The 12,092-nt window shown below is 42.9% G+C and overlaps 1 protein-coding gene across 2 annotated transcripts; it reads right to left on the reverse strand.

The window, feature by feature from the left end:
* Window positions 1-530: 530 nt before the first annotated feature.
* Window positions 531-9,411, reverse strand: LOC308590552 (uncharacterized protein). Of its 2 annotated transcripts, XM_081200698.1 has the most exons (6): window positions 8,891-9,411; window positions 6,256-6,346; window positions 4,321-4,437; window positions 3,438-3,593; window positions 2,562-2,699; window positions 531-915 (listed from the first exon to the last, which is right to left on the reverse strand). In XM_081200698.1, the coding sequence occupies exons 2-6, from the start codon at window positions 6,302-6,304 to the stop codon at window positions 740-742; spliced, it is 636 nt and encodes a 211-aa protein (XP_081056824.1). In that variant the 5' UTR covers window positions 6,305-6,346; window positions 8,891-9,411; the 3' UTR covers window positions 531-739. The 2 variants fall into 2 exon arrangements, 1 of the variants encoding a protein (XP_081056824.1); XR_014009790.1 differs by lacking the exon at window positions 6,256-6,346.
* Between the last annotated feature and the right edge of the window lie 2,681 nt (window positions 9,412-12,092).

Below are 12,092 nucleotides of genomic sequence, written 5' to 3' on the forward strand. Positions count from 1 at the left end.
CTTTTTTTTTCACCAGTAGGACAGGACCATTTTGACATCAGGATGTAACTGGACAGGACAACTGAGATCTTTGCTCTGATCTCTGGTTCCTTTACATATTTGCAATGGTGCAATGGAAAAGCAAGCAATCTGAACTGAGTACAGAGTAATGCTTTTCTCTCCTTCCAGCTTTCCTGGTGGAAATAGTTCCCCTACTAAAAACACACACACGTGCCATCAGTGGCGTAGCGTGGGTTGTCAGCACCCGGGGCAAGGCAAGTAATTTGCGCCCCCTAACCAGTGGATTTGCGCCCCCTAACCCATGGATTTGCGCCCCCTAACCCTAACCCCCAGATGTTGAGCCCGGTGCGGCCGGGCCCCCCTGCACCCCCCACACTACGCCACTGTGTGCCATTAGGAAATACATATTGATATCCCAGATTACAATTTTCAGTTTCCTACTCCTTCTTCACCTTCAGAAATTAACATTCATCATGCCATATCTGCATAGAAATTATTTGCTGGAAAATCCACAATACAAAGACACAGTATTTGTCTGCTTTATGAATTTATTCAGATCACAATTCAATGGAAATATAACTCCTATGTCATATTTTCTATAACTAGAGCTCTGAAACCCCAATTTCCTGCTCTCTTGCACCTGCCTTCTAGAAAAACACTCACTCTTTAGCATCTTCAGAGATCTTCCACTCCCCCGCTGCTTGGTGCAGTTTCCTCCTAAATCCCACGAAGAGCCCATCTACAGGCCAGAAGTATAGGATGATGACTGGGCATCAAAACATGCTGCTTGGTTGACATTGAATGAAACCCAGTTATTTAAACTTTGCATTACTCCTTTGGGGACTGTTGTTATGTAATTACAAAAATCTGGGGTTGCACATCCTTTGAAAGCAGCTGCCACTTCACTTTTACCCACTGAAAAAAGAGGAATGATAATATGAGTCAGGGTTGATTTCAGGACCCAGCACACTCATGCAATTTGCAGGGCCATTGGAATCATGTGTCCCCCTTTACCCCCAACCCAGTTATGTTCTCTGAATATTCAGAAGATATCTTTTCACTCAGAAAAAGACACTGAAATGAAAGGTGCAGCAGGATAATATGAGTCAGGCTTGGCATCAGGGTCAGGCATCTTTGGACAAATGTCAGGGTCAGTGCACCTGAGAACAGTCTGCATCTGATGTCTTCCACAAGCCCTGCTTTACCTTTCTTCCTTGTCTATTGGTATTCTGACCAGATCAAGGCTACTGGGTGAAGCTCACACATATGAATTTAGCCAACAATTGAATCTTCCATAAGGCCCACAATATAGCATCCTTCCAGGGCCTGGGAAACTCAAAATGGGAACGACAGCTGTTTGCATGTCTGCTTGCATGTGATCAGGGCGATCTGTGAGTGAGGCCAATAGCATGCCAGTGACTGAGGACTGGGGCCAACATTGTGTACCTCCCCAATAATCAGGAGATCCCACCTTCCTAGGGTCCTTCTTTTATCCTTTTATTTCTCTTTCTCACATACAGAAATCAGGGACAGATATATTTCCCCAAAACCCGTTTCTAGCAAGGAAATCTCATGTTGATGAAAACATTAAATATTTCCCTCAAATAAAACACACCTTGACAGATTAGAGAACTGGGCCAAAACAAACAAGATGAATTTTAACAGGGAGAAATGTAAAGTATTGCACTTGGGCAAAAAAAATGAGAGGCACAAATACAAGATGGGTGACACCTGGCTTGAGAGCAGTACATGTGAAAAGGATCTAGGAGTCTTGGTTGACCACAAACTTGACATGAGCCAACAGTGTGACGCGGCAGCTAAAAAAGCCAATGCAATTCTGGGCTGCATCAATAGGAGTATAGCATCTAGATCAAGGGAAGTAATAGTGCCACTGTATTCTGCTCTGGTCAGACCTCACCTGGAGTACTGTGTCCAGTTCTGGGCACCACAATTCAAGAAGGACACTGACAAACTGGAACGTATCCAGAGGAGGGCAACCAAAATGTCAAAGGCCTGGAAACGATGCCTTTATGAGGAACGGCTAAGGGAGCTGGGCATGTTTAGCCTGGAGAAGAGGAGGTTAAGGGGTGATATGATAGCCATGTTCAAATATATAAAAGGATGTCACATAGAGGAGGGAGAAAGGTTGTTTTCTGCTGCTCCAGAGAAGTGGACACGGAGCAATGGATCCAAACTACAAGAAAGAAGATTCCACCTAAACATTAGGAAGAACTTCCTGACAGTAAGAGCTGTTCGACAGTGGAATTTGCTGCCAAGGAGTGTGGTGGAGTCTCCTTCTTTGGAGGTGTTTAAGCAGTGGCTTGACAACCATATGTCAGGAGTGCTCTGATGGTGTTTCCTGCTTGGCAGGGGGTTGGACTCAATGGCCCTTGTGGTCTCTTCCAACTCTATGATTCTATGATTCTATGATTCTATGATTCTATGATTCTATGATTCTATGATCTCCCTTTGCTTTCTTCATATTTGGCCAAAAAGGGGATGGGTAGTTGATGGCTGACAGCTGCTTGTTTTCCCCTGTACTGACCGGAAGTTCTACTCACCTTGCTTCATAATACCACCAAAGGTTATACATTTAGTCGCTTTATAAGGACACCTGCGGGCTGTCATGCTCTCACAATCAGTGGTGCTGTTAGAGAAGCAGGCTGGGCACTCCAGAGGACCATATCTCCCAGGATGCACTGTCAAAATGAAATCTGGTTAGGTTTCTGTTTTCTTTGGCATGCCAAGTCCATTCTGGCCCTTAGTTTCCGGTTTGTATAAAGGATTATGACACCCACCAGGGTGTTCTACAACTGCAGTCAAATGTGCCAGCTGGGAAAATCTAATATAAAAGTTTCAAGGGGAACTTGTGATTACAATATGACAACAATTGGGGGGGGGCAGACCCTGCCAACCTTCCATCTATTTGAAATTGTGGCCAGGTACACCATTTTTGAGTTCATTCTTGGGTAAATTATGACTGGCAATCAACTCTGATCATCTTCATTGCGATCAATACCATAACAATTTCATTTGTTAGGAATGATGCTACTGGGTTGTTGTAGGCAATGAAATAAAAATGCTGCTATATTTGCCCATGCTGAAATTTGTCGTTATCTCTTCCCTGCCCCAAGGTTAATTGACAACAAATTTCCCCGGAATAAGTTAGAAGCCAGCGGATGTAGAATGTGTTAGTAGAATGTGGAAGTATTGCTATATATGGACTTAGCTGCCCCTTTGCTTCCTTTGCTTATAAGCGTATAAATGATTGTGCTGTTTTCATGCTTGGTGCAACACCCCTCACTACTTGCTGGATGAGATTGTGCTGACATTCTCACCTAAATGCCCCCATTTTACTGGTAATTGGATTCTATTGGACATTTCAGGCAGCCCAGGATATCTGGCTTCAACCCCGATATTCCCCCAACAATACTTACTTCCGAATCCATCCTCAATGCATGCAGCAGAATGGCAGCAGGTGAACTTCACCCGAAAATATTTCCTCATTGCTGTAGCAAAGCCAAAATAGCCTGGGTGGCATTCCTGGGAGTCAACGCAGTCACTGTAATTAAATTGCTCTCTGTACTGAGAAACTGTGGAAAGAGAATTAGGAAGGAGGTTCAAGTCAATCATCTTTGCCCTGGCATTAACTGTGGCACTCTCAAAGCTGTAGGGTTGCCAAAGGAGGGATTTTAAATACAGAAGTGACCACAGCTGTTGCTCCATCCAAAGGTGATAAAAGGCACTCCTAGCTAGGGATGTTGGAAAATAATGGAGGCGGAGACAAAACATGACAGTGTCACTTGCTGGGGGCACATTGTCCAAGCCACCACCCCAACCTGGAACTGGCACTATTATCTATCTATCTATCATCTATCTATCTATCTATCTATCTATCTATCTATCTATCATCTATCTATCATCTATCTATCATCTATCTATCATCATCTTTCTTTCTTTCTTTCTATTTAAAATTATATGCCACTGTTCACCCAAAGATCACAGGGCAGTTTACAGCATTAAAATGCAAAATGAAAACACAAAATACATATAATAATAATAACAATGAAAACCAATAGCACCTCCCACAAACACATTAAAAAAGCTATAGACTGGCAAAATGGCAGTCCCCACAATTCCTTCTGTGATGAAAGGTTACGGGATGAAGAATGACAGCTCTGTGTATTTTAGGGCTGATTCACGCATGGACCTCACTTTAGTTCTTTGATTTCCCAGCATGCAGTTACTACGTGTGGAAGGTGTCTTTTGAAAAGGGCTGTGTGCACATTCAGTAGAAAGAATGAAACCTTTCTTACTCACATATATTGTTATCCAGAACACCTTTGAGGCACGTATCAGCTGGGCAGCTATGTGCCTCTCGGTTTTCACAATAGTTTTTCAGCCCATACTGACAAGTTGTACATTGTAGCGGTGCCCCTACAAACAGGAAAGGGGATCAAGAAGGCTCAGTGTCATTAACATACACCACAACACATCTTCTTTTGAGCCTTGGAGCCAGAGGGTCTTGGGCTTAAGATGGGAGACAACGACAGATTCCCTCGACTTTGGAAACCACGTTAACCTATTTTGAATTAAGGCAATTCAGTTTAATAAAGAATTTGAAAATTGAAATTATGTTTAATAAATGAGCACCAAGTTCATTTCAATCATCCTATCTCCTGGTAGGCTTTCCTTCTTTCTCAGAAGCTGGGTACAATTCTGCCAGCAAAGTTACCTTATATTTCATTAAGTAAAGAGGATGGAAGGTTCCTTTATTCGCTCTTAAAACAAAAGTAGAACATCCAGGGGAGATGTACTGGGATATCCACAAATACACAACTCCAGGCCAACTCATTTAGGTCTGGAATCAGTTTTTAGGATGCTTGGGAACCTGCCCCAGCTCATGTGCCCCAGCAGAGCAATCTAGGGCTGACACCTACCCTACAGCTACAGACAAACAGTATAGCCAGTGCTGGCAGATGCTATTAGAACCATAGAATTGTAGAGTTGGAAGGGACCACAACAGTCCCTTAGTCCAAACCCCCTGCAATGCAGGAATCTCAACCAAAGCATCCATGACAGATGACGGTCCAACCTCTGCTTAAAAACCTCCAATGAAAGAGAAGCCACAACCTTCTGAAGGATGGTCAGTTCCACTGCCAAACAACTCTTACTGTCAGAAAGGTCTTCCTAAATCTTTTGCTCAATGTGGGACTTGAACCCACAACTCTGAGATTAAGAGTCTTGTGCTCTACCAAGTGAGCTATCCCTGCTTGTTGTTGTCGTTTATGTTTATTAAATTTGTATACCAGTTTTCATCAGGAGATAACAGGGTGCTTCACAACATAAAAATACAAAACAAGAATGCAAATATTGCTATCATTTATTAAATAGACCCACTTTGGAATAGGGTTGCCGCCCATCCTTTAAAATACAGGATCATCCCAGATTTCAGTGTAAAATGCTATGTGTTGATTGAATACAGGACACAGTTTGCCCTGTATTTCTGCTCCGTGCATTCTGGATGTGTGTGTGTGTGTGTGTCTGCCAAGTAAGAATCATCTCCAAATAGCCGCCCCCACTACTACAGGGAAGGCATTGCTGGCTTGGCTGGAGAAACCACCTCTCGCTTCGTTCCTTTCATGTTTTCTCCTCTTTTCCTCTTCTCATCTCGCCCCCAAGGATGTGTTCTCCCTTCCCTTTCCCTGCAGCTTCAGTGGGGTTAAGGAAACCATCCACAGAGCTGCAGCCTCGGAACAAGGGCCTCGTCCCTCAGAGAACAGCAGCTTCCAAGGCTCTAGAAACAAGCATTTTTGTGACACTGTAACCCAGAAGCCACAATTCCAAACATAGTCATCTTAGGGTTGCCATATTTCAAAAAGTGAAAATCTGGACGCAAAAGTTATTAAGCTTTTTTATCTAGACTTTCAACATTGGTTGCCATACGTCCGGATTTTCCTGGACATTTCAGAGATTTCTGTCTGGACACTTTGCTGCTGCCATTTTCCGCCTATGTCCAGGAAATTCCAGATATATGGCAACCCTAGTTGTCTGCATAGTAATTGATTTTTTTCTCCCTATGCCAAGATGTTAGCCCTGCTTCCCGAATCCTCCTGCTCTTCACTGCTTTGCCCATCTGCTAGTTTTTATTTCTAAGAGCACCTTAGCTTTTCAGTCTCCTTGCTGTAGCTCCACCAACCACTCCCTATTTTTAGATTAAATTACTAGAACCCAGGATGTCTGGTTTCTACTCACCTAGTGAAAACAAGGCCAAGAGGAGACCTGTGCACAGGAGAGCTTTCATGGTGTTGGGGTGATCAAAAGCTAAGGAGGACTTCAAGAAGATCTGCTCCGAAAAGGACAATGGATACAGCTATGAGCTTATTCAAAGGGATTTTATAAGTCAGGGATGGGAGCCTCAGCCAACACTTGAGAACAACCGGTTTAGTGAGATGTGGAAACTGGCACAAATGGAATCTGTATATTATCCCAGAGTGCCTGTGATGTGATATTGGAACACACTGCAGTTTTGAAATGGGATGCGATCTTTTTCAGCAACACCATGGAATTTTGCCAAGCGACAAGTTATCCCCAGTCTTTTTCATGCTGTATATGGGAAACCATTTTCAATCATATTCACAGGGATTGATTAGAAACCACAGGAGGGGAGAGTTATCTGTGCTCATGTTCTGCTGCTTGGTTTCCCATAGGCGTCTGATTGGCCACTGTGAGAACAGGATGTTGGACTAGATGGGTCATTGGGTGGGGAAAATGTATAATTTATCTTAAAACCATTGCAAACAGTTAAAATTGTTAGTAGGATTGGAATAACACTTGTAGTTTAATGCTGAATTTTGGACATGTAAAAATGTAATGGAAATGGGCATGGAAATGTAAAAGATATGGATTATCATCAAAGATGCAGGAGGAAACGATTAACAATAGGACCCACAAAGGGGAGGAGGGAAGTCCAGGAGATTCTTTGGAATCTTGTTTTTATGTTGTATGTTGGATATGTGATTACAAAATTTTATTCTGAAAAACCAAATAATTTTTTTTAAAAAAAGATGGGCCATTGGGTGTGATCCAGCAGGCTAGTCTTGTGTTCCTACATACAAAGCAAGAAAATGCACAAGAGCAGAGAGCTCATACTATTATTGATGGATATTTCCCTTGCTTCTGTGCTACGTTTTGTTTTGTACAAGCTTGCAATTGAAATAAATTAGGTGTGGTTCTTTTTAATTCTGTAATGTTTAATGAATAGAATACCATTTTTTAAAAGAAAACTTTAATGTTTTCAAAGAAAATACCAGCATTCCCCATTGTTTTTCTCTGATCTTGCCAGAAGGAGAGACATAGAAACCTAGCAAGCTGTTTCTCCTTTTTTTTCTTGGTTGATTGGCAGTTCTACTCACATAGATCTGTAGAGCCAGCAAGGTCTATGCACTGATCCTCATTACTAAAGCAACTGGCAGTCTCTATGCAGACTTTTTCTTTCCCTTCACCTTTTCCCTTTAAAGACCCTCAAAGATTCTTGACCTTCTTGCTATAGCTGAGGGCTGGAGATCCCAGTGTGGTGTAGTGGTTAAGAGCGGTAGTCTCATAATCTGGGGAACCGGGTTCGCGTCTCCGCTCCTCCACATGCAGCTGCTGGGTGACCTTGGGCCAGTCACGCTTCTTTGAAGTCTCTCAGCCCCACTCACCTCACAGAGTGTTTGTTGTGGGGGGGAAGGGAAAGGAGAATGTTAGCCGCTTTGAGACTCCTTAAAGGGAGTGAAAGGCGGGATATCAAATCCAAACTCTTCTTCTTCTTCTTCAGATGTTATTGGACTACTGCTCCTGTCATCCCTGACCATTAGCCATATTGGCTGGGGCTGATGGGATTTAGAGTCCTACAGAATAGGGTGGGCCACAAGTGGGATGGGCAGTTCTCTCAAGTTTTGTTTCTTTTAGTTTCACATTTTTCCCAATCTCAAGTTCAGTTCTCCACATTTCCAACAATTCGTTGATTTTTTTAATGTCCTAATTTCTCCTGATTTACACATGTTTTTATGCAATTTTGCCTAATATACATGTTTTTGCAAAGCAATGTTCCTTAATGAAATGATTGTTTGTCTGCTATTTTTACCAATATATAAGGCTCTGCAGAGCTTCTACGGCCATCCCTACCCCAATCAGATTAAAAGTCCGAAGCAGTACATAGGAGTGGCCACAGTCCCACCTAGGATGATTCAAAGCCTGAACTGAATCACAGCCCATGCTCACTCTGGGTGTGCACAATCCAATCTGGAGCAACTGAGGGCTACCTAAATCCATGCTGTCTGCATCCTGATTTGATTGGGGACCCAAGAATGAATGAATGAATGAATGAATGAATGAATGAAACTTTATTTGCGTCAGCCATCAGCCATAGCAAAAAAAAGAACATTGTGATATACACAGAATATATCGATTGTATAAAACACGATTATATAAAACACAGTTTAGGGTCCTGAATCAGCCGTCAAATGGTGGATCTTATTCTGATTGCCCCAGCTAATAATTGGGGGACCCAAGATTTGGCCACAGGTACCGGTAATTCACATTCTAACACGTGCATTTTCGTGCACACTTTACTGAAATACATGCATTCTTGTACACATTTCTTGGCTAAATAAATGCTTTAAGAAATTTGGAGAACAGTTGGTTAATTTTGAAGAGCGGCTGTGCCTTGGTCCGAGTATTGTTCCAGAAAGTGTGGGTTATGTCGATTTGCCTTCACATATGAGCAAAACTGAATTTTGCCCCAGTTCCTGGCACAAGCCTCCTGCTCCTGTTTCACGTCCACTACCCGTTCCCTTTCAAGAAATAATAAAAGAATAAAAACTCAGGACTTCTGGTTTCTACTCACCTAGAGGAAGCAGAACCAAAATGAGGCATGAGCTCAGGTTGTCAGATAGTTGAAGGGCCCAAACTGGAGCAGAGTGATACCAATGCAAGGACAACTCTTAGCTGGAGTATTTTGTAAGCCAAGGAGAGGAGGTATGTGGCAATAGCTGGAAAGAGCTGGGCATTGATTCATTTTCTGGAAAGGGCTGTAAATTATAGTGAGGATGTTCCCAGATAGTTGCCTAATAGATGTTATTAACAGATACTGGAATACCCAGAAAGAACTGGTTCAAGACTTCTCCCCTTTAAAGGCAGATAGGGAATCAAAAGATAATATGATTAATGATTATGCCAAACTCTTCTACAGTCTAATTATTAAATGCAGTTTTTTAAATATATTTTAATGGGAATCATTCTAATGACAAACCAGATAACATGACCATCTCCTCTAGCCAATGGGGAAGTGGCATCACTGATGTAGCTATTTTTGTTGATCCAATTCTCCATCTTAGCTTGCTTTGAAGTGTACTGCTATTACAGTGGTGCCCCGCAAGACGAATGCCTCGCAAGACGGAAAACCCGCTAGACGAAAGGGTTTTCTGTTTTTGAGCTGCTTCGCAAGACGATTTTCCCTATGGGCTTGCTTTGCAAGACGAAAACGTCTTGCAAGTGTTCCGATTTTTTTTCGCTCCCCCACCTCTTTCTAAGCCGCTAAGCAGCTGATAGCCTTTTAGCCGCTAATCCGCTAATCCTTTAATAGCCGCTAAGCCTTTAATAGCCGCTAAACTGCTAATAGCGCTAATCCGCTAAACCGCTAATAGGGTTGCTTCGCAAGACGAAAAAACCGCTAGACGAAGAGACTCGCGGAATGGATTAATTTCGTCTTGCGAGGCACCACTGTATTATTATTATTATTATTATTATTATTATTATTATTAGCACAAATTTACAAAAAACATGGCCTGATTCAGTTCAGGATTTGGCTAGATTAGCAGGACAGCCCCACTGAAAATGAAAGAATGCGAGACCATGTTGGTTCATGTTGATTATGATTACCATTAGGATTATTTGCAAACTAGTGCACTTCTAAATAATTTGAGGTGCTCAAATCATTGACAAAACAGCACCATGATTTGAAGCACAGGGGGATGTAGCTGGCAAACTGATAAGAAACTGGTTGTTTGACAATACTGCTCAACTAATGATGCTAGACAGGACCCAAGTCAGGATCACTCACAGGAGGAGACACAGAAGTAAAGGAGAGACACAGTGATGACGGTGTACACCAGTTATGCGGAATCTTTGGCCCCCAGATGTTGCCGAACTGCAACTCCCATGACCCCTGGGCATTAGCCATGCTTGCCGGGCCCAAATGTTCCCCAAACTGGGTTTTGGTTTTTTTACTAGTTCATTGTTTATAACTGTTTCCCTGGAACTCTGCTCTTCCCTGATTCTTCCACTGCCCCTATTTTGCCAGATTTCTGGGAAGAGCACATACGAGTGTGTTGCATGTGATGTCACTGAAAAGATTGCCCCTCCCCCTAGCCATGTCTTCCTGAATGTCACCAACCTATTTCTGCTCCCTCTCAACATTCACTTCAAACACTCTTCAGAACCAGCCTTATGTACCCTGTTTTCTGGTTATTGTTTCCGTTCTGCCTCTGGTTTGCCTTTGAAGGAGAAGCCTCTCTCTCTAATGCTTGCTTTTGAAGGGACCCCCATATAAAACCATGCAAATTTCAGAGGATCTTTTATTCTACTGAATCAGATTCTTATACAGAACAAAGTGGGGTTGTGCTTTCTCTCTGTCCGTCTGAAAGGCAGATCGGGTGTTGCCCACTCTCAAAATTTTATACGAGGCTACAGGTCCCCAAAATGTTGATGATCCTTTCCCGAGCACCCAAATGATCCCCTGGGTCACCTATGGTTCCTGAGCTTATTTCTTGTGCAAACCGGCTTGTTGTGTTAGGAAGCCTGAAATATAGAAGGCAGAAGGCACTTGCAAGAGACCAATCTGCACAAGGAAGGATCTGTGATTATGCTGAAGAGCAGCTCAGCAGAGCCACAATTTCTGCTCGTTTGCAAGCCGTACATCTTCAGAGAAACTGCTTTCAAAGGAACGCTATGCAACAGGCAGGAAGGAGAGTCAGGCGGCTGGCTCCTGCCTTCATACAGCTGGTGATCAGGGTAGGTCTTGGCCCAATGCCTGCCTATCCTTCCCATTCCCTCCAACATTTCTCCAATGAAAATTATTATTATTATTATTATTATTATTATTATTATTATTATTATTATTATTATTATTCCCCACCCATCTGACTGGGTTGACCCAGCTCCTCTGGGTGGCTCCCAACATATATAAAAACATAATAAAACATTAAACATTAAAAAAAATTCCCTATACCTTTAGGTGTCTTCTAAAGGTTGTATAGTTACTTATCACCTTGGCTCAGGGGTCACATAACTCCATACCCTCCAACATTTATCCAATGAAAACAGGGACGTCCTAAGGAAAGGCAGGACATTCTGGGATCAAATCAGAAACTGGGACAGCTTCAGTAAATCTAGGGTGGTCTCTGGGAAATAGGAAAACTTGAAGCCCCAAACAGCCCCAGATTACTCTGGGCCATCCACCCTGACCTGTAGCGGTCCACGCCTCATTCAAGGCCCTCTGAATATGCTTGATTTGGCCCAGGCCTTGGCAAAATCTGATGCACAACCCTAGTAACCTGCCTGATTGAAGTACAGAAGTACTGCTCAGCTGGTGATATTACCGACATGGGCCACATCAGTGCTTGCATTGTAGAACTGCAAGTGCCAGGGATACACAGTGGAGTAGGTGGGTGGAATTATTTACTAGGACTTTGTGCTCATTCTTGGCAGTTGAGGAAATATTGTTCTGGAACTCTGCCCCTCTCTGTTTCACTGCTACCCAATTTCACCACATTGCTGGGAAGAGCACGTGTTCAAACTGCCAGTGCTTGCTCCTGGCTATGCCTCCCTGAATTTTCACAAAGCCACTTTGGCTTTCTCCTCCACCTCCATGTGAGCCATAGCCTTCAGAACCCATCTTCTTTATAGACTCTGTTTTCCCCATATTAGCAAGCCAAGTCTGTATTTTCTGGTGACTGTTCCTATGCTGTCTCTGTTTCAACAGGACTTTCCTTAAAAAGCAAGCATCCATAAAATTGCACGACCATGATTATTGTTTGCACAGCAAGGGT

This window comes from Podarcis bocagei, assembly GCF_964188305.1.
Source record: "Podarcis bocagei genome assembly, chromosome: 7".
Taxonomy (NCBI): Eukaryota; Metazoa; Chordata; class Lepidosauria; order Squamata; family Lacertidae; genus Podarcis; species Podarcis bocagei.

Excerpts from the sequence above, each read along its gene's own strand:
- LOC308590552 (XM_081200698.1), bottom strand. The coding sequence starts at position 6,304 with ATGAAAGCTCTCCTGTGCACAGGTCTCCTCTTGGCCTTGTTTTCACTA. Across the intron at positions 2,700-3,437 it reads CATTGAGGATGGATTCGGAA|TGCATCCTGGGAGATATGGT; the intron begins GTAAGTATTGTT and ends TCATTTTGACAG. Across the intron at positions 916-2,561 it reads TGGTGGTATTATGAAGCAAG|TGGGTAAAAGTGAAGTGGCA; the intron begins GTGAGTAGAACT and ends CTCTTTTTTCAG.